Raw genomic sequence first — 22,780 nt, forward strand, 5'->3', positions numbered from 1 at the left:
ACATCCGGAGCCCAGGGAAGGGAACTGTGCTGCTCGGATGGGCCCTGACCCAATAAGCAAGCTGTTTGATGGAGGAGACAGCCCTGTTCTCAAGGAGTACCATGTCCAGCAATCCGGATCTCCAGGGAGCCCTGGCTCTAGGGGAAGCCCCCAGACTGGTATCTGATTTGTATTGTTTCCCCCTGAGATCTCTGGATCTGATTTGGCTGATCTGGGAAATCTTTCAGTCTTCCATCTCTCAACTCCTCCGTCTTCATCCACAGCCCCCGGCACTGTGGAGGACCAGGTCCTCCAAGGCCAACCCAGGAGGCAGTGGGCTCCATTTCCAGTAGTTTACCACATAACTGGCTCCCCCTTCCCCAGTGCAGATAGAATGAAAGGCCCTGGCCTCTGGGGACTGGAGGGATGAGAAGCCTGCCAGAATCTGGGCTTTGTCTGGCTCCTGTTTGCCAGCCTGTTTCTCAGCACCCGGCTTTATTCTCGCCGTTGGTATTCCTCTCCAGTTGCCCATCAAGTCCTGGCAGTGGAGCCAGCCGTGGGCTCCTTCCCAGCTCAGCCCTGCTCTGGCCAGGTTCTTCTTTCAGTTTCTTTCCTCATTTGCACCTTCTGTATGTTCAGGAAGCTTCTCACCATCATCTGTTTAGGTCTTGGCTTCAGAGCCACCACGCAGATAGAAACTATCACCTGAGATTCTGTTTTTTTTCTTTTTTTCAATATTGGGGATGGAACCCATGGACATTGTAACTCTGAGATATGCCCCCGTCCCTATTTTTTTATTCTTTATTTTGAAATAAGGTCTCACTAAGTTGCAGAATGCCTCACTAAGTAGCTGAGGCTCTCTGCAAACCCCAGTCCTCCAGTCTCAGCTTCCCAAATGCTGGGATTGCAAGCGTGCACCACCACGCCTGGCATGAGATTCTTGATTCTCCAGCCATGACCGGCTCTCAGAGCCATGGTGGTTCCTCTGCAGGTGACTTAAAGTGTATGTAGAGGACACCTCAGTCAGAGCCAGTGCCCCAACCAAGGAGCTCCTAATGGGCGGGTGCCTGGCTTCTCAGGACTTTGCTCTGTGGCGCGAGAGGTGCCGAGATGCTCCTGCATAGTAACTGCACTGTTTGTTCTTGACCCACCTGGTGGCCCTCCTGAGGAGGGTCTTGAGGCCCAAAGTAGAGATGGAGGCCCCTGCCTCCCCCACCTGGGCCACCTTCCAGGCATGGAGGACCCCCAGAGACGACTTGGGGAGCCAAGGGGATGCTTACCTAGCATTCTGAGACCCAGGCCAGGAGTCTCCTCTTGAAGTCTCCAGAGAAGGAGAATTTCTGGGGTGAGGACAAAGAGAGAGAGAGAGAGGAGAGAGAGAGAGAGAGAGAGAGAGAGAGAGAGAGAGAGAGAGAGAGAGAGAGAGAGAGAATGATGCTTGGGAAATTTGATCACAGGGAAGTGAGGTGTCCAGCAGATCTCAGCTGAGTGATGTCTCAGGGATGAGGTGCTTGATTCACAAAGATACTAGCACCTGGGGCTCCCTTGGCCCTGAGGGATGAGCTGTGGCTGAGCCGTCAGGGAAGCTCTCCCAGGAGGCTGGTGGGTTTAGGATGGAGGAAGGAGGAGAGCTTGTCTGGAAGGCAGAGGAGCTTGGGTAGAGGTTTGGAATTGGGGCTGTGTGTGCCTGCGTGTTTGTGTTTGAGAGGTGGAATGTGTATGTGTGTTTATGTATGGAGGGTTAGTCAGGAGCCAGGGAGGAGGCCCCTGAAGGTGGCCCTGTCCTGCTCCCTAGGCCGTGGGCTGTGTGCTGGGCTGGCCTGCTCCCAGCCCCCCTGGCTCTCAGGCTCGGCGTAATTTTGAGCTTGCTGCTCCAGTTATAGTCTCTGGGATGCCATGAAGGTGGAAACACGCTCCCAGAATTGGAGTAGCAAATTATGCCTGCATCCCAAAGGGAAACATGTAATTTCTGAAGCGCGACCAGATCCCCTTAGACTATGTTTAGCTTTATTTTTTCTCCCATTTGCTCTGCTGGTCTCCCTCTCACCTTTCTAAAAAAGAACCATATTAAAAATAACAATAGGGCTAGACCGCACGCGGAGTTCATTCGGTCTATTCCTGGGTCATCCCCTGCCCTCCAGCACGTGGTCACAGCCCTGGCCGGGTGCCCGTTGGCCATTCTGTCCTCCTGCCCAGGTTTCTGGTCCTGATAATCCCCCTCAGTGATGTTCACTTTAGAGATCAGGCGGGGCTCTGTGATCCTCACACTCCCCTCCAGGTCCCGGGAGGGCTTCATCCTCCGTGTGCTTTTCTGCATCCTTCCTGACCACTGGAAAGTGTCTCTCTCTGCTGAGGAAGGGAGGCTGGTCTGGGGTCTGGCTGCCCTCTGCTTGAGGCTCAAAGGAAGGGAAAGCCTAGCCCCACCAGCCCTGGGTCCCCGCTGGTCCCCTCCCCTCCAGCCTGCCTCCTGCCCTCCACAGAGCCTGCTCGTGGACCGCTTGCTTTTTGGGGTGTGCGGAGCTTCTTTCTCCCTCTGTGCCTTTGTACTTCGTATCCCCCCTGCTTGGAATGCATCTTCTTGTTTATCTACCTGCTAGACTGCAGCTCATCCTTCCAGAGCCCTGGTACCGCCTCCGGCCTGTTGGAGTGAGCTCTGAACAAGTCTCCCAGCCTCCAGGCCTGCACCCCAAGGTCCTCCTTGGCCCAGAAGCCCAGGGATAAGGACTCTATAAAATACTAAGTTACAGCACTGAAGGTAGTGAGCAAGGATCTGATGTAGAAAGTTCTTTGTAGCATAGGGGTAGCAGGGTTGGACTAAATGACTCTATCAGGAAATAAGGTATAGGTTTTGGGGGAGTCATGTGATGTCCTGGTTCTTGAGGAGAAAAGGCTGGGAATCGGGCCCTTAGGAACTGTACCCAGCAGGGATGGTGGCCTACCTGTTAGAAACCCCCATGATGATGGGGAGTGGGCGTGTCCCCAACATAGGCAGATTTTGGAAAGGAAGGGAGGGAGGGAGAGCTCTTGAGAGAGGGGTTGGACAGATGGAAGTGGAGCTCCGGTCCTGTGCCTTGCCTAGAGCGGGGTGTGCCCTGGGATGTGGGCTTTGTGCTACTTTCTAAGTGGCATGTTAATGCAGAGACATCAGAGTGCTTGTCCAAGGTCACACAGCTGGCGGGGCCATGGAACTGGATGGTCCAATTTGGGGGCACCTGTTTTCTCCACAACTGGTGCAGCTCCCTAAAGGAAGAGCAGAGGGAGCCTGGACGGAGGGAGAGGACTGCTCCCGTGGGACTGTCCAGCCTTCCTGAAGCGAATCCTCTAGTTCCTTCGCTAACCAGCCTGTTTAATTTGTAGCTTGCAGATGGTCTGTCGAGCTTGACCCCCACTAACATGGCGCTGTCTCCATCCAGTCCTCATGTATGTATTGCTTGCCTATTAGTGGGCTCTTTCACATCTCTTGGGGGGCGGGGTGGAAGTTAGGAGTGGGAAGAAAGGATGGATTTCAGAGCTGACGCAGGAAGCAGTCATCAGTCTCTGCCCCATGTGGTCCTGGAAGGCTGGGGTAAAGCTAAGGGGTAGCGTCTCAGAAACGATGTTCCTCTGTTATCTCTGGGTGCATCCTGGGATGGGTTTCAATGCTTGCCTGTGTAAGGGCTGGGGGTCGGGTGGGGCTGCATGGGCCAGTGGAGGCAGGGATGTTTCTAGATTGGGCTTCGACTTCTGGCATGTGGGACACAAGCCTGCATGGACGGCACACGCTGATTTCCTCTGTCCCTTCAGATGCATGGAGGGCGTGTGTGACTGAGGACCTAGCTGGTCCTGGCAGGTTCAGAGAGGTCTGCTGGGATCAAGGGGCAGAAACTGCAGTTCCTGGCAGGGCTTCTTCTGCCTGCGTCAGTTGATGTTCTGGGTATGGGTCTCTCCAGGAAGATGAGTTTGGTGTCCAGCCTTTAGCATGCATGAAGTCCCATGCTCAGGGCCTGGGGTGGGGAGGTATAGAGATAAGACCTGCAGAAGGCAGTGAGTTAAATCCCATTCATGTGCTGAGGGCAGGCAAGGTGTCTTATGGCGTTCTAGGAGAAGGCAGTGCCTATTTTTATTTTTCTCTTATCTGTCTTTTGTAAAACATATGAAAACACAAAATGTATAAGGAGAGAGTTAAAACCACCTGTATTCCTACTAGTTAAGCATAAGCACTTTGGGTGTTGTGGTGCATGCCCGTAATCCCAGTACTTGGGAAGCTGAGAGAGAAGGATTGCATGTTCGAAGCCAGCCTCAGCAACTTAGTGAGACCCTGTTCAAAACAAACAAACAAACAAACAAACACACACACACACACACAAGATCTGGAGGGTATAGCTCAGAGGTAGCTTAGTAACACACACACACACATACAGAAGATTAGCATTTTTAAGATTTTGGTGTCCCTATATTTTTAGATATCTTTTATGTATATATTCATTTTTATATCCAAAATTATATTCTTGTAATTTTTACAGTCTGCATTTTAAAACTTAAAAGTATAATGTGATTGCTTTTTCATATTTTTATATTCTTTTAATAGGTCTTCATATCATATGGATATCCATAAAGTATTAACTACTCCTCAGCATTGGACATTTAATTTGTTAATTCTCACAATCATCTCCTTTTATGTCCCTTAGAGGAGTTATTCTAGTTTATTTCATCTAGGTCCAGCTATTTCTTGTTAAAGTTTATTCCTAGAATTTTATAACCCTTCTTGCTATTCTCGATGGAATCTCTTTTTTTTCCTTATGATTTGGACTCCAGCTAGAATCTAAGACAACAATATTTTTGTATACTTACTTTGAAACGGACTCTTCACTAGTTCTGACAGTTGCTAGTTGATTTTGTTGGGTTTTCCAGGTGGTTTAGTTTCCTTCAAATAATAAGTGTGACTCCTTCCTTCCTTCCTTCCTTCCCTCCCTCCCTTCCTTCCTTCCTTCCTCCCTTCCTTCCTCTTCTTTCATTCCCTCCCTCCATTCTTGATGATTGCTGTTATAATTTGGGTTAGATGGACTCTCAGTGTAGCTTTGACTTGCAGCTCCCTGATTGCTAAAGATATTGAATATTTTTTTCCATATTTTTATAGTCTATTTGTATTTCTTCTTTTGTGAAGTGTCTATGTAGTTCAATTGCTCATTTCTTCACTGGGGTTTTCCTTTTTAGTGTTAAGTTGTTTAAGTTCTTTGTATATTGTAGATAATAGTCTTCTATCAGAGGAAAAGTTGTAACACATCTTCTCCCATTCTGTAGGCTCTGTTTTTAGAATCTTGATTTCTTTTGCTGAACAGAAACTTTTTAATTTAGTGCCATCCCATTTATTAATTCTTGTTTTAATTTCCTGAGCTTTGGGGGTCTTATTGAGGAAGTTTATGCCAGTGCCTATATGTTGGAGTGTTGGACCTGTGCCTTTCTCTAGTAATTTCAAAGTCTCTGGTTAATTTCCAGGTGTTTGTGCAGGATGAGATATTGAGGTTTATTCTCATTTTCTACAAATGGATAACCAGTTTTACCAACACCATTTATTGAAAAGTCTGTCTTTTCTGCAATGTATGTTTTTGGCGCCTTTGTCTGTTGTTATGCCAATACCATACTGCTTTTATTACTAGAGCTCTGTAGTATAATTTGAAGTCAGGTATTGTGACGTCTTCTGCATGGTTCATATTCTGAGAATTGCTTTGACTACTCTGGGTCTTTTATCTCTCCATATGAAATTTAGGAGTAATTTTTCTGACTTGTGAAGAATGACATTGGCATATTAATAGAGACTGCATTGAATCTATAGGTTACTTTTTGAAGAATGGCAATATTGATAATATCTATTCTGCCTATCCAAGAGCATGGGAAATCTTTCCATCTTCTAAGATCTTTACTTTCTGTCTTTAGTGTTTTATAATTTTCATTGTAGATGTATTTTACCTCCTTGATTAACTTTATTCCTAGGAATTTTATTTTATTTTTGGTTCTGGGGATAGAACCCAGGTGTTTTCTACCTCTGGGCTATACTCCCAGACCTCTTTTTATATTTTATTAGGGTCTCACTTAGTTGCTGAGAGCCTCACTAAGTAGCTGAGGCTGGCTTCGAACCTGTGTGATCCTCCTGTCTCAGCCTCCCAAGTGCTGGGATTACAAGCATGTGCCACCACGCCCAGCTTATTTTGTTTTATTTTATTTTTGAGGTTATTATGAATGGAATTGTTTTCCAGATTTCTTTCCAGTAGAATCGTGGTTAATGTATTCTAAACAAAATATTACCAATATATATTTGAAACCTTTTCTGTGCTTTTCAAGAGTCTCTATGGCATGAGAATTGTTGGTTTTTAGAGTTTCAACTATACATGAGAGCTGCCAATTATAGATTTGACTTAAATGAATTAGAAATGACATGATAAAAACATTTGGAAAGTCTTGCTTCCTATACAAAAATGTGTAAATATTAATTAAATTAAAAATGATTAACAATCATGTTATTTAAAAGGTGGGGGCCAACTGACCTGTATGTATGGTTTAACTGATTAGCAAGATGCCAGGTCACCTTTCATGAAAATGGTATTCTGTGTTTTGAATAACAAAAGATTTTCAAGAATGCATGTCTTGTGTGACTATATAAGACACAATGGCTGTGAACCTGTTTGTAAAACTGGGCCCAGCCCTCTTTTGGGAGGGGAAACTTTCTACTTCTTCAGTCCATTTGGTAGCTTAGATATCACTGTGTTGCCTATTAAGATGAGGGTGGATTTGTACATACTGTTACAATTAAATGCTTCTGTGTATTCTGTTTTCATCTGTTCCCCCAATTTTGTGTGTTTGTTATCTCTTTTTTCCTTAATTAGACTTAATAGCATTTCGTCTATCTTATGGATATGTTTAATCCAAAAAACCAACATTTTAGTGACTCTTCTGATAAGAAGTTTTTTAATTTATAGTCTCAAGTCATTTTTTGAACTCACTCAGAAATTCCATTATACATACTTTGGATATATTAAATTATCATTTCACCTCTCTTTCTTCTTTAAAAAAATCTTTAAAGGGAGATATTTGTCTATATTTTCCTCTAAAAAATTCTACTGTTTTTCAAAGTGGCTGTACTCATTTGAAATCCCATCATCAACGTATCAGCGTTCCCACTTCTCTTTCTCTCTCTCTCTCTCTCTCTCTCTCTCTCTCTCTCTCTCTCTCTCTCTCTCTCTCTTTGTGTGTGTGTGTGTGTGTGTGTGCATGTGTGGTACTGGGGATGGAACCCAGGGGCATTTTACCTCCCAGCTATAACCCCAGCCCTATTTTTTATTCTTTAATTTGAAACAGAGTCTCACTGAGTTGCAAACGGCCTTACTAAGTAGTAGCTGAGGCTGTCCTCAAACTGTGATTCTCCTGTCTCAGCCTCCCAAATGCTGGGATTGCAAGCGTGCACCACCACACCTGGCCCTACTTCTCTACATCTCACCAGCATTTATTATTATTATTTTAATGATTGCCTTTCTATGAAATGAATGATTCGATGAAATCTCAAAGTAGTTTTGATTCGTATCTCTCTGATTGCTAATAGTATTGAACATACTTTCATATATTTATTGTCCATTTGTATTTTTTCTTTCGTGAAGTGTCTAGTTCACTTGCCCATTTTTTGATTTGCAGGGAAATGGATGGAGCTGGAGAATATTATGCTAAGTGAGATTAGTCAGTCACAAAAAGCAAAAGGTCGAATGTTTTATTCTCAAATATGGAAGCTAGAGAGAAATTAGGATGCAGGAGGGGACTCTAGACAAAGGAGGAGGAAAAACCCTAGTGACATGATGGAGGAGACCTAAGGGATGGAGGGGGAAGGGAGGCTCAATGAAGGAAGACACGATGTGCAGACACAGATTTATCAATGCCAGTCCAAAGTTGTACATAGGGAGGGGAGGGAGGGGTGAGGGCTCCCAGAGTGCTATGTGTGTGCACGCTTCCATCACTGACAACTTCACCATGATGTAAGATGACAGCGCACCAGTAAAAAATCCTAATGTTTTGCTTTTCATACTTAAGTCCTTATTCTGTCTGGAATTTGTTTGTGAGTGGGTGTGTGTATGCGTGTGTGTGTGTGTGTACATGTGAACTGTAACTTAGAGATTAGTTTTTTATCTTTCCAATATAATCAGTGATCTATATGATAATTATATCACCACTGAATGACTGGCCCTTTTTAATTACTTTATAATGACAGGCGTGTCGTATATATTTTTTATGTAAATGTGGTTCTATTGTGGGCTCTCTATACTTGTCTGTTTTTCTTTCCCTATACTATTATTCTGGTGTTTTTTGGGGGGTAGTAAGAGGGTTAAAGCTTCCTAATGAAGGTGGTAACTCACTCTGTTTTCAGGAATGTCATTGTTATTTTAGAATCTGAAATAACTGCTGATTTATGATCAAGTTTTAATGAATCACTGGACCAATTTAGGAAGAGAAATTTTATAATATTTTTAAACCATCAACAGGACTTGTCTCTCCCTTTACTTAGGTCTTCTTTCAAGTCTTTAAGTATTTTTTTATAATTTTTTTTTTTGGTAGTACTGGGGATGGAACCCTTCTACCTCCGGGCTACACTCCCAGACCTATTTCATCTTTTTTTAGAAACAGGGTCTCTTAAGCCAGCGTGGCTGTCTTCAAACCTGCGCGATCCTCCTGTCTCCACCTCCCAAGCGTGGAGATTACAAGCGTGCACCACCACGCCCGGCAATTTTTAAAATAACTTTATAATAAGATATGGTACAACTTTTATAGGCTTTATTCTATCTATGTCATACTTTATTCTTTAAAGATACATTTTAAGTTAGTTTTTGTTCATATATAAATGGAACTGATTCTCATATACTGGCTTTGTCCAGAAATTTTGCTAAACTTATTAATTCTACTGATTTGAGGGATCATCTGGGTTTTCTATATAGTCTATCATATAATTTGCGATTAATCACAATTTGAATTTTTCTGTGGTGTTTTATTTCCCTTTCTTTCCCTTTCTTTCTTTCTTTCTTTCTTTCTTTCTTTCTTTCTTTCTTTCTTTCTTTCTCTTTCTTTCTTTCTGTGATATTGGAAATGGAACCCAGGGGCATTTTACCTCCAAGCTAAACCCCCAGCCCTACTTTTTATTCTTTATTTTGAAACAAGGTCTTACTGAGTTGCAGAGGGCCTCAGTAAGTAGCTGAGGCTGTTCTTGAACCGTGATCCTCCTGGCTCAGCCTCTGGGATGCTGGCATTATGAGCAAGCACCACCACGCCTGGCTTCTATTTCTTCCTTATTGTTTTATTTTCTTGCCTTGTTGCAGTGGCTAGAACCTTTAGTTGGGTGTTTTATGTAACTGGTTATAGAGAGTATTCTCTTCTACTTCTAATTTTAAAAAATGAATGTTTTTATGTTTCACCATTGAATTTGAAATTTACGAGGAAACTATTACTAGTTAGTTAGCACTTTTATCATGAATGTTACTAAGTTTTATTGAAAGTTTTTTATATATGTTGAATTGATCATATGATTTACCTCCTTTAATCTTTTAATGCGATGAGTTGCATTGGTAAAGTTTTTTAACACTGAAACAATGTCAACTTCTGTAACAAATTAACCTATTCATGATTTATTCTTTTTGTGTTTTGATGGATTCAGTTTGAAAATATTCAGTTTTTTGGTATCAAATTTTATGAATGATTATGGCTTGCAGTTTCTCTTTTTATACTCTTTTTTTTAGGTTTTGGTGTCTACATAGTTGTCATTTTATGAAGTGACTTGGGTGTAAATTCTCTTTTCTAGTCTCTAAAAGAATGACATCAGACTGGCATTATCTATTGCCTAAGTATTTGGCAGATTCTCTTGTAAAGCCGTCTAGACTTAGCATTCTTCTTGGGGATATATTAAACTGCTGCTGCAATTTTAAAAAATGTTTATAGGACCTTTGAGATTTTCTGTTTCTAGGTGAGTCACTCTCAGTGATTTATATTTTATAGGAATTTATCCATTTCCTCCTAAAATATTGACATAACATTTTTCATAATTCCCCCTTAATTTTCTAAAAAAATTCCTTCCCCATCCTTTCATTCCTAAAATTTTATTTTATTGTTGCCAGAATTGTCATGTTTTAAATTTTTTTCAAAGCATCGGTTCTTAGTTGATTTTCTTGTTTTCCTTATAATTTCCTTGTTCCTAGCTTATTAATTTCTTTTCTTTATTATTTCCTTCCTTCTTTTTTTGAGGGTTTATTATATCTTAACCTCTATGTAAACATTGAGGACCATAAAATTTCCTCTAAGCACTGCTTTATGTATCCCACAGGATTTAACAAATCGTATTTTTTGTTATTTCTCATTCTGAATGTTTTTTGATTTCTGTTGTTTCTTTTTGACACCTGAGTTGTGTGAAAATATGTTTTGGAATTTCTGAACTTATATTTTATCTTTTTGTTCTTGGTTTTTAAGCTTAACTACACTGTTGCTTTCCAGAAAATATAGCCTGTGTGTAATGATACTTAGAAATGACCTGACATGGCTTTATGGCCTAGGAAAAGGTCAATTTTTATAACTGTCCTGGGTGTGCTTAAAAAGAATGTATATTTTCCAAATGTGTTTTACATATAGCATGTCCATTTGGAACACATTTGTTTATTGTGTTATTTAAGTCTATGTTTCTTCTGATTCTCATGAGTGTATGATATATCAATTTCTGATAGACAAATATTAAAACATCCTGCTTTGATGGGACATTTCTCAGTTTCTTCTTGTAATTTTATTTTTCTTTATGTGCTTGATGCTGTATTAGGTACAAACAAGTTTAGAATTCTTGCATCTTACTGGAGAAGTAAATCTTTTGACAAAATTTCCTTTTTCCTTTGAAAATCTCTGCTAATGAGAGTTTTTCTTACAGTCAGTTTTGTTCTTATTAGTATAACTCTGCCAGTTTTCTTTTCCTTAGCATTTCCCTAGCATATCTTTTTTTCTATCTTTTTACTTTCAAGTTATTTTTGCTTATGAGGAGGGGCAAATGATATATTTATACAGTAAACTATATTTAGAAATTTGAATTTTTACAGAAGACAAGATCAGTTTTTTTTTTTTTTTTTTTTTTTTTTTTGGTGGTACTGGGGTTCCTGGAAACCCTTTGACCTCCAGGCTACACTCCCAGACCTATTTTATATTTTTATTTTTGGAAACAGGGTCTCTTAAGCCAGCGCAGCTGGCTTCGAACCTGCGCGATCCTCCTGTCTCTGCCTCCCAAGCGTGTGCCACCATGCCCAGCTATATGAGTTGTTTCTTAAGTTTTATTTTTATACTTTTATTGGTGCATTATAGTCTTACATAATAATATAGTTTATGTTGATAGTGACACACATGCACACAGCACTTGGTGGGCTTTCCCCGCTCTCTCCACCCCCCTTCCCCATACAGGGTATTGAGATTGACATTGGTATTCTCACATTCTCACATAAGTACAGACCATTGATGGAAGCAATTCCTTCATTGATCCTCTCTCTCCCCTAACCCCCAACACTATCCTCCCCTGATCACCTTCCTGGCTCTCCTGGGCTTTCTTCTCCATCATCTGGAGTCCCTCGGGTACCCCAATTACTCCTTACCTTCTCCATATGAGAGAAGACATGTGACTTTTCGCTTTCTGTGACCAGCTAATTTCACTTAACATGATGCTCTTCGGGTCCATCTGTTTTTCTGCGAATGCCATTATTTTTTTCTTCTTTATTACTGAGTAGAATTCCATTGTAAGTTTTCTGTGACTTCATATATATATATATCTTTTTTCCCCAGTTTTTCTTAAATGCACTGTTCTGACCATATTGACTGATATATTTGGATTTATCTGCCATCTAATTTTATGTCTCTATTAGCTAGCCCAGTCTTTTTTTTCTCCTCATAGTTTTCCTTTTGGATTAAAAAATTCCTTTCCTTTTTTATTTCTTCTTCCCTTTTCAATTTCAAAACTACACATAGTTTATATTCCTTCAGTGGTAAATATAGAATTTTTTCATGCATATTTAGCTTAGCAAAGTCTAAATTTAATTGGTATGTATAACTTCTCTCAGAACATTACAAGGAAGTTAGAACGCTTTAACTCTACCAATTTACAAACTTTTGTTCAATGTTTTAGCATGATCATTTAAAATTACATTTAAGAACATTCTAATTTTTGAGGTAACCAATTTTCCTTTTAGCTATATTCACATTTTTTTTTTTATATGTCCGCCTTCTTCCTCTTGGGATCATCTTCCTGAAGTAGAACCTATGGAAATTCCTATAATCTGGGCCAGTTAATGATAAACTTTCTCATTTTCTAATTGAAGATCTTTTTATTTCATCCTTATTTTGGAAACACTAGTTTCACTGACAATTTTTTTTTTTGGTCAGCACTGTCTAGTGGCTCCCTCATGCTGTTTTCTTTTTAAATATGATGTCTAATTTTTTTTCGTTAGTTCAGGATAGTTCTCAACTGATACTTCTTCAAATTGTATGTATTTCCCATTTCCCCCATCATTTCCTTCTGGAACTCTTATTAGATATACAGTGGACCTCCTCTAGTCTACATATCAATTAGGCTTTGTTTCATATTACAGTTGGTCCTCTATATTTATGGGTTCTATAGTCACAGTTGCAACCAACTGTGGATATTTCAAGAATATTTGAAAAAAATTGTATCTGTTCTGAACATGTACACATGTTTTATCTTGGTCATTATTTCCTAAAAATGCAGTATAACAACTATTTACATAGCCTTTACATTGTATTAGGCATTAGATATAATCTAGAGATGAAAGCTGGGTGAGGTGGCACACTCTTGTAATCCCAGCATTTGGGAGGCTGAGACAGGAGGATCGAGGTTCACGGACCGCCTCAGCTACTTAGTGAGGCCCTTTGCAACTCAGTGAGACCCTATTTCAAAATAAAGGATAAAAAATAGTACTGGGGGTGTAGTTCGAAGGTAGAATGCTCCTGGGTTTTATCCCCAGTACTACAAAAATAAATAAATAATAAATAAATAAATAAATAGAGATGATTTGAAGTGTCAAGGAGGATGTGCTTAGGCTATATGCAAATGCTACACCATTTTATATAAGGGAAGTGAGCATCTTCAGATTATGGTCTCCTTCTTGAAGTCTTGTGAATACCCAGGGACAATTGTATGTACTTATTTGTATTGCATATTTGTTCATTTCTGAAGATATATTATCTAGTTTATTAAATCTTTATCTGTTTCTTTTTTTTTTTTTTGATGCACTGGGGATGGAACCCAGGGGCATTCTACCTCTGAGCTACACCCCTAGTCCTATTTTTTATTCTTTATTTTGCAACAGGGTCTCACTGAGTTGCACAGGGCCTCACCAAGTAGTTGTGGCTGGCCATGAACCCGTGATCCTCCTGTCTCAGTCTCCCAAATGCTGGGATTACAAGTGTGTGCCACCACGCCCGGCTTAAATCTTTATCTGTTTCTGATCTGCTATTTAAACTCATTTATTGGATTTTTAGTATTAAGAATTGATTTTTATTTCTAAAATGTTTTAAGCCTGCTTGTTTATTCATTTATATATTTATTAATTTTTGTAGTGCTGGGAATTGAACCAAGGGCCTTGTGCATGCTAGGCAAACATTCTACCATGGAGTTACCTTCCCAACCCTTTTAAGAAATTTTATTTTAAAACAAGGTCTTGCTAAGTTGCCTGGGCTGGCCTTGAGCTCACAATCCTCCTACCTCAGCCTCCTGAGTAGCTGGTATTATAGATGTGTGCCACTGTGCCCAGCTGTGTGTTTATTTTTAAGGCCTCTTGTCCCTTTGCCATATTTTGAACATCTTTTATTTGTTTAGACAGTTTTTTAAAGTGTTATTTCTGACCATTCTGGTTTGTCTTGTTCTAACAGGTCTGGTTCTGTAGTAGGTTGGCGAAGGCTGGCTCTTGCTCATGGTGTCTTGTTCCTTGTGAGTTTCACTATTTTTGATTGTGAACTCATGTTCCTTGGAACTTTATCTGAGAATTCTTTGAGGCTTGGATGGAAATCATATTCTTCCAGAGAGGATATGTGTTTACTTTTACCAGATGCCTGGAGACACTACAAACCCAGATTCACTTAAAACTAAATGTTCAGTTTGTGGCTTTTTGGGTCCCATAGTTAGTATGCATTTGGATCTTTATTTCTCTGGATTTTTCCTTTCTCATTTGCCCCTAGGGATTTTCTTTACATCCTCATCAACTTAATCATGGATTTTAAATGGATTTTAAAGATACCTGTTTATTCATATGCCCTTGGAAAATTTCTCTGGTTGTCTAGTTGTCATTTTGCTGGAAATTGAAGCCTTTATTTTAATTTTTAAATTTGACAGTCAAGTTTTTCTACAAGCAGGTTATATTTTCTTCAGAACTGACTACTCTAATTTCTTGTTTGCGTTATCTTCTTGAGACTTCCTATAATATAAATGAGTAAGTTGTTTTTTGTTTTTGTTTTTTTTTTTGGTACTGAGATTGAATCCAGGGGCATTCTGCCTCTTAGCTGCACCGCTGTACCCCCAGACCTTTTTCTTTAATATTTATTTTGAAACAGGGTGTCATTAGGTTGATGAGAGTCTCATACTTATTGAGGCTGTCCTCAAACTTGTGATTCTCTTATCTCAGCCTCCCAAGTACTAGGATTAAAGTCTTACACCACCATACCTGGCTTGCTCTTTTTTTTTTTTTTTTTTTTTTTTTAATAAGGCACTGGGGATTGAATACAGGAGCCTTATACCTCCAAGCTACACTACACCCCAGTCCCTTATTTTTTTTTTTAATTTTGAAATAGGACCTCACTAAGTTGCTGTGGTTGACCTTGAACTTGCTATCTTCCTGTCTGAGCCTCTCAAGTACTGTTTTTTTTTTCTTTTACCCAGATTTTCTTTTGCTTTTGACTCAGCTCATTAGCCCAGAAAGGCACTTATCTTAGTCCTCAGATTGCTTCCTTCTTATGAACTATCATGTCTCCGTTCTGTCTTTTGCTTCTCTTTCCAGAGGGAAGCCCTTGCTTGCCAAGTACGGGGAGCTCAGGTGGATTCTGTCCATTAATTCATAGCCCCTTCTAATGTCAAACTCAGAAAACAGGAAGAAGAAAATAATTTAGATTTGCTTGTGTTTGACATTGCCAATTGGAATCTCATAGGGCAGGAGAAGTAAGAAGGAATCCCAGATCAGAGGCTGCTGCTCTGTTCCTGGGCTAAAGTTCATTTCCTCTTGTGGCAGAGGGATATTTGCCTATTGACTCCTATATAGGGGCTTCTTAAGTAAAGGGGCACTGAGCAACCCGACCAGACAGGGGTGTTACTTTAGGAAACTTTCTATAGTCTTGGCTAAGTGGGTCCTTAAAATTGTGGGTTCAGACCATTGATGGGTCTGTTCTGCCAGGGTAGGATGCTTCTAAACTGAAGATGCCAGTTTATGGGTTTACAGTGAGAATATGCCTGCCCCGGCTATGTGACTTTGAATGCTGGTCCAGCTCATGGTCTCTGTATGTTCGGTACTTGGGAAGGCAAATTGTGACTGGAGATGGGTGAGAGAGATAATAGTATTTTGAAACTTAATAGCAGCTGTCCAAGACAGACTTATAATCCATCTTCAAAAGTAGAGACAATTCTAGTCCCTGAGTGTCCCCTTTCCCATGATGGTGCTGGTGTCACCTGTCAATGTTCAACCTGTCAATTCAACCTGTCAGTGTTCAACCTTTACTTCTCTTTATTCTCCCAGGATGGATCAGTTGCTTTTTTCATCGACGTGCTCTTTTTCTAGATGCACTAACATTCTTCCCACTTACGCTACACTTAGTGTAGCGGGCATTCTTCCCTGTTGAGGTGACCTTGCCTCTCCCTGCTCAGACCCACCATGCATTTATTTCACGGTCTAATTCTCCACGCGCACCCCTATTTCCCTTAATTCCGTGGCAGTGCATGAGTACTGACAACAATTTATCCCAAGACTTTGAAGCAAAGGTTTTCTGAGCAAAGGAATCAATTACAGGGTGTGGCTCCCCAGTGAAGAAGCATTCCAGAAGGCGTCGAGGCAGCTTGTCTCCGAGTTTCCTGGTTGCACCTCTGAACTTGAGAGTTTGGTGGTGGGGGGGGGGTATTTTAACTTTCGTAGCATTCGTGTTTTACCTGACCTTTTGTATGTATCGACTGAGCTAATTAGGAGGATTCTTATTTACTTCTGAAAGCAGGCTTCCTGAAGGCATTACTTGCCAACACTGGTGTAGTAAGAACCACTGTACGTGCTCGAAGGCCACAGAAATGTGTTTCTCTAAAAACCCTCTGGTTGAGCTGTGTTGCCGGTGTAGGCCAGCCTCCCCGCTCCCATTAGTTCTGATTAGGGAGTTCGATGCCCGTCACTGGTGTAATCTGGACCGTCCTTGTGACTCATTCTTTCTCTCATTTTCTCAGAGCAAATACAAATCACCCATCAAATGACAAGTGAAGGCATGGAATGGGGGGGGGGTGCGCGTTGCGAGGGGAGGGAAATCAGAGCTGAAATCTGTTAGCTATTTGGAGTAATTGGTTATTTGCTGTGTTTGCTGGTTGGGAAGCAGAGCACATACTTTACGGTCTCTCCTGTTACGGGGCCTGGAGTCACCCGCCGATATTGGATCCTCGTTGCCGGAGCCCTTGGCTCGGGGCGTCTTTCCCCTGCTTGGCATTCCTGTGGTCTCCTCGGGGGTGCACCCCTCCTCCCTCGGTGCACACTGCAGGGGGGACAGCCCGGGGTGAAACTTGTCTGGCAAACTCCAGGGCCCCATCAGGGAGGAGGAGGCCCCAGCTATTCTAGCCAGCCCTTTTCGCCTCTGCTATGACCCTCCTCCCCAAGGGGGTCTTTCTCCTGGGCCTCCAGGGACCTGCTTGCCCATGCAGAGAAAAGAGGTTCTTCTCTTCCTAGTGGGACATTCCTGGGTTTCCTTGGAAACCTACAGGTTAGAAAGCTTTCTCCAAGGTTTAGCGCTGTGTCTTCCTATCCCTCTTGGTGCTGTACACCATCTCCCATCTAGCCTGGGTGTAAACAGTGCTTAGAACTTGTGAGTGCTCACTGGCAGACACAGGGCTCTTCTGAGGGTGCTTGGTGAAGCTTCTTAACTCACTCAGTGTCTTTAATACCTCTCTACATGAACGGAGGCAAAGGCAGATCAGGCTGAGTTAGTACCAAACTCAAAAAATGTTTGAAAAGTAATGTGATTTAGTATATGAAAATGCATGCAGTAACTAGAAAGTAGGTTGACTTTGGCACACAGTAGGCTCCCCCCAAATCCTTTTAAAATTGAATTTAAGATAGCTAATATTAGTGTCTGTAGTTTGATGAATGCTTCTGCAGTCCCGGGAAGACCTTCAAAAATAGTTTTTTTCTTAAGTAGCTTGCTGGAACTCATGTTAAGCAAAACTGTCTACATAAGCAGAAGGGAGGTTAGGTAAGCTCGTTCTTACCCAGGCCCTCTTGGAAGCATTTTGGATTCTGAATTAGAGATGTCCCATTGATTTCTTCTTAGGGTTGAATGTTCTGATGAAATATTTTTTTTTTTTTCACCCAACCTACTGATTCCATTCCTTCAGGCCTTCTGTGTGAGCATATGTGGTCATTTGGCCTTTGGAAGACCAAGTTGTGGCCCCAAGTATTTACCGTAGAATCTTGAGTTGGGAAAGGGTCAGCAAGCTGGGACCCTTTCAGGTCCCTCACCAAGTAGCCCCCCATCTGGACAGGCCAGTAGTCAAATGATCAGGTCCTCTTGCCATCTGCTTGGCTTTGCTGGGTCTCAGGCATGCTTATTCACTGAGCCTTTGGAAGCAATTCAGGACTTTGGTTAAAGGCCTTCCATCCCTCCCCGTCTGCTGATCCAGCTTGAAGTCAGGGTACACAGAGTAATGATCCCCTCGACAGACGCTGAAGCCGGACTACAGGGAGTGTCAATGAGAGGTTGGAAGCCCAGTGTTCCACTTGTGGAAATAATTAAGTGATTTTTGCTGTAAGGGTGCAGAGTTCTGCTGAATCGACGTGGTGGCTGGATGTGGCATATGTCTGTGTGGTTTTGGGGGGTGCTAAGTGGTTTAGTATGCATGGGGTGGGGTCACTTTGAAGTCAGGGTATTTGCATGTCTGGAGCTTTGTCTGGTCTATTGTAGGCATGAGTACTTGTATGTTACGTATGTGCTTTTGTATTCGTGTGTCATGAACAAATAATCCCAGTGTCATAAACCTCAGGACAATAATTGAAGAACTGGAGGAATCATCATACTGTTATTCCAGTAATGCAGATGTGGAGCCATCAAACCGATGGTGTCGGCAACATCAGCGAGAGCATTTATTATTGTAAACTTCACACATCAGAGACTATCTTTCCGGACAGCCACTCAAAGCCCTACAACAGCCCCAGTGTTGGGTTGTTATTATTATCGTGATGATAATGGTCATCATTTCTCTTAGAGAAAAATTATTTTCAACACGCTCTAGGATATCTCCCTCTGGGCTCACATAGGCAATGTACATCTGCTTTTTGAAATAATAAAAAATTGCTGGGCTGCTTTGCTTAGAACTTAATGTACAGTTCTATCTGGTGACCCAAGGTGTTTTTTTTGTTTGTTTGTTTGTTTTTTGCTGAACTGGGGATGGAACTCAGGGGCATTCTACTTCCAAGCTACACCCCCGGCCCTACTTTTTATTCTTTATTTTGAAACAGGGTCTCATTGAGTTGCAAAGATCCTCACTAAGTAGCTGAGGCTGTCCACGAACAGTGATCCTCCTGTCTCAGCTTCCCAAATGCTGGGATTACAAGCGTGCGCCACCATGCCTGGCAAGTGACCCAAGTTTTAACATTATAAACTTGTTGACTGGTGAATGTGACCAGAAACTTTTCTCTTTGATTCAAATAGTCAGCCTGTGGGTGGGGGGGCATAAGAGGTTTTCCCCTGCCCTGTAACTCTGCTTCCCGACTTCACAAAGAATCTGTAGAATTATGATTGCCAGTTTTGTTTTCCATATTCATGAAATGTGTTAGGCCCACTGAATGATAATGGGAGATTAAATGTTTGGAATGTGCCATACTGATTTGGGTCTTTGGAGGGATTAGGGTGCCCATTAGACTGGATTGAGTCTGTAGAAACATGTCTTTGTTAATGGCTCTGCTTGTTCAGGATCTGATGCTGGCTATTAGCTGAAATCGGAGAGGCCTTGAGCAGTCCGTGCCTTGAGCAGACTTACTTGGTTGGCTGACTGAGCGATGGGGCCTTGAACCTGGGGAGGGAGAGTGAAGTCTTAATGTCCAGACTTCTTGCAGAAGCCTTAGATGACACTTTAGAAATCGAGCCTTTGGCATTTCTTTCTCCTCCTTGTCACGCTACAAGGCTGGGTGCTTAGCTATTGCAGAATGAGGTCAAGAACACAGTTGGAATAAGAGAACTCGGAACCATTTTTCTTTGGAGCTTTGGAGGATAGGATTCCAACATCAGAGGTCAGTTGGCCTCGGCACACCTGGGTTAGGGCATGGAACAGCTGCCCTGTTTTTGGTGGGGCTTGTTCTTATGGGTGTGCTGTCATCGTCTTGAACTTCCTGGGAAGAGAAGGAAGAAGTGGGCTAGAAATAACTCCGTTAGAAGTCAGAGTCGTGTAATGGAAGAATTGATATTTTCAAGTCACACTTGTGACTATGTTAGAAATATAATTTTACTTCTCTGTAAATCAACTTAATCTCTTCTTCAAACTCACATTTTTTCCTGATGGCAAAAACGTTTTGGTAATCTTCAACATTTTAGGTTTAAACTTTAGTCATTTGGGGCTTTCTTTCTGCCTGCTCACCCCTGGGAGGCAGCTAAATTCTGGTTTGGGCTTTCATAATGTTATTACCTCCCCAGGGAGGAACCCCTAGTCACCAGTGTGCGTCCACCCTGGTGAACACACTGAGCTGAGGACACACAGATTGTATTGCATCTGCTGAAGCATCTTCTCCTCTCAGCCCTGTGATCTTGCAGAATCTCTCTCTCTCTCTCTTTCTTTCTCTCCTCTCTCCTCTCTTCTCTCTCTCTCTCTCTCTCTCTCTCTCTCTCTCCCTCCCTCCCTCCCTCCCTCCCTCCCTCCCTTCCTTCCTCCTAACATGCAAGTCCATCTGGGGAGTATGACACTATTTAGAAGCTTCCCCTCATGACACCCTGGGGTCTAGAAGAAATGTCGTGGGCTCCCTTGTGCTCTCTCCACGACACCTCTTTACATACTGTTTGTCAAGTGTCCCATGTCCCAGCTCCTCTGGTAACTTCTGTATGCTTACCAGATCCCCAGAGTTATGGAGGAGCTAAGTTGGGTGGGAGTAGGGTGTTAGGAGCCTTATTAGAAACCATCCCAAGTCTGTGGTTCTTGCTTTCTGCCCCACTCTGCACTTCCATCTCCCTGTCTCTGATGGGGAAGAAGTGGCTGGACAAAACCTTTTTTTTTTTTCTAAAAAAAAACCATTTATTTTAATGGTGCATAATCTGCCTTCAGAAACTTAAAAGCCAAGGCTCAACGCCTACAATCAGTACATCACATAGACTCCCCTAACCCTGCCTCTGTTTAGGCATGCATGTGTCCATCTCATAATGACTGAACTGCAAACATGTACCGGGCAGTGTTCTAAGACACAGAGCTCTGCCCTCATGGGGAAGGAGGCACAATGACAGCGAGCGGAGTAAAAGACATGAAGTGTCAGATTGGGATAATTGCTTCGGAGAAAGGGCAGGGCCTGGTGAGTAGGAACCGGGAGGGCAGCTGTGATGGAAAGCAAGGTGACACTGGCGGCCAGCGTGTGGCCCATGGATCTCTCTGGAGTGGAGCTCCTGCAAGGGAAGGCCTGGAGAGAGAGTTCAGGACCAGGAAGGCTAGTGTGGCTGGAGGGAGGCCAGCCAAGTAGAAGCGGAAGGCTGTGTGTGGTGTAAGAGAGGCGTGGGCTTCAACTGCGAGCGGATTTCCAGGTTGTTGTAAGGGCTTTAGCTTTATTCTGAGTGAGCTGACAGACGATCAGGAGGATTTGCACAGGGAGGTGCTGAGATTCAGTGTACATGGCCATTGCATTAAGGGTGGATTTAGGGAGGGGAACGGCAAGGGTAAAGGTGGGAGGAGATGCTGCAGCAACCCGGTGTGAGGAGATGGGGCTGGACCAGGGTGCTAAAGATGGGAGGCAAATGTAAGAAGTCATTTCAGAGGTTTTTCTGTAAATGGAAGAAAGTAAGGAGGTTGGATCCCCAAAGGAAAATGGATCAGTTTATATATGTATATACACAGATATTTATATTTAAGTGCTGGGAACTGGTGAGGTGTTTTTGAACACTGATGGGAGTGATCTGGTAGAGAGGCAAGTTTGACTATGCAGGAGAGAGTGGGGCCTGAAGAGTGAGGTCCTGGAGTGGGCTATGGGGGATGAGGCCGGGGGCGTGAACGCAGGGGCTGGCCTTGGGTCGGGCGGAGCACAGAAGAGAAGGTGGCATTGGCGCAGGTGCTGGTGGGGTCTTACAGAAGGTAAGAGAAAGAACAAGCTGGGACCATGCATGCTGCGAGCGAGGCCAGGGAGGAGAGGGACAAATAGAAATGTGGCGTATGAGAGAAAAGGGCCAAGAAAAGGAGCTGGAGAGGCCGGGCGGCGCCGGGCCTGCTTGAGGCCGTGACATGAACTTGGAGTGAGGCCAGGCAGCTGGTTTGATGTTTTGCCCTGGCCACATTTGCTTGTGAGCGACTGATGCACAAGAGGGGAAGAGCTAGACTTAAGCCCAGATTTGGATAACCAGAAAGACAATGGAGCGGAGAGGGGCGAGAGGGTGTAGAAGTAGGAAGGGTTAAAGGGGGAAGTGAAGGACTGGAGGGGCGACAGACAAAAATTAGTTAATATGCTAATGGTGGTTCTTTTGCATGTGTAATTAGTGTCCAAGGCGAGGGTGGCTTATTAGAAGGAGGTTTATCTGGAACCCAGGAGGAAAGCGGGAGCAGAAGTTGCCGAGCAGGTGGCCCAGTGTGATCAGGAGTTAGAAAGGTCATGTTCATTCTTTTTAACCAGCCACCTTTGATCACCCGGAGTTTGGAGAAATGAGAAAATTAGGAAAAACAGAGAGTAGCAAGACTTAGACCCTCCATGGTGGTCAACTGCTTCTTCTGTTCAAAAATTGTCAATTCTTATTTCTTTAGAATAAATACTTGAGATTTCTACATCTACTCTTTAGTTGGCAGTTGTATGCTTGCATTTGTTCATTTGTTCCTTTTCTTCATTTGAATGGCTTTGTTGAAATAATCCACATAAATACAAGTCCCTACTTACAGTGAACAATTTGGTGTTTTTTTTTAGCATATTAACAGAGTTGTGCAATCACCATACTAATTCATTTTAGAAAATTTTCATCACTCCAAAAAGAAACCTTATACTTAAGAGCAGTCCCTCTCCATTTCCCCAAACCATCACCAGCCTCTGGCAACCACAAAGCTACTTTTTGTCTCATTTCATGTGAATGGAATCATGCACTATGTGGTCTTTTGTGATCAACCTCTTTTCCTGAGCATGCTTCCAGGGTTCATCCATGTTGTTACATGCATATATTCTTCATTCCTTTTTACTACCAAATAATACGCCATTGTGTAGCTATATCCCATTTTCTTTATCTATTCTTCAGTTAGTGGACTTCTGGATTGTTTCTACGTTTGGGCTATTATGAATAACGCTGCTATGGACATTCAAGGTCAAGTTTTTGTGTAGCTATAACATTTTCACGTCTCTCAGATCTATACTAGAAGTAGAATTGT

The 22,780-nt window shown here is 42.4% G+C and overlaps 1 protein-coding gene across 14 annotated transcripts in view; it reads left to right on the plus strand.

Moving 5' to 3' along the window:
* The window catches only part of DYSF (dysferlin), a gene marked incomplete at both ends in the record, with an annotated part of 231,285 nt that overhangs the window by 170,668 nt on the left and 37,837 nt on the right, over positions 1-22,780 (plus strand). For 6 of the 14 annotated variants that reach the window (XM_080711953.1, XM_080711957.1, XM_080711948.1 and 3 more), the window contains one exon: positions 3,337-3,399. The exons of the other annotated variants lie outside the window; for them this stretch is intronic. In XM_080711953.1, the coding sequence (XP_080568079.1) occupies positions 3,337-3,399 (63 nt within the window). The remainder of the gene's footprint in view (positions 1-3,336; positions 3,400-22,780) is intronic. 14 annotated transcript variants of the gene reach the window in all.

Source organism: Muscardinus avellanarius (assembly GCF_963383645.1).
Source record: "Muscardinus avellanarius genome assembly, chromosome: 15".
In the NCBI taxonomy this organism is placed as follows: domain Eukaryota; kingdom Metazoa; phylum Chordata; class Mammalia; order Rodentia; family Gliridae; genus Muscardinus; species Muscardinus avellanarius.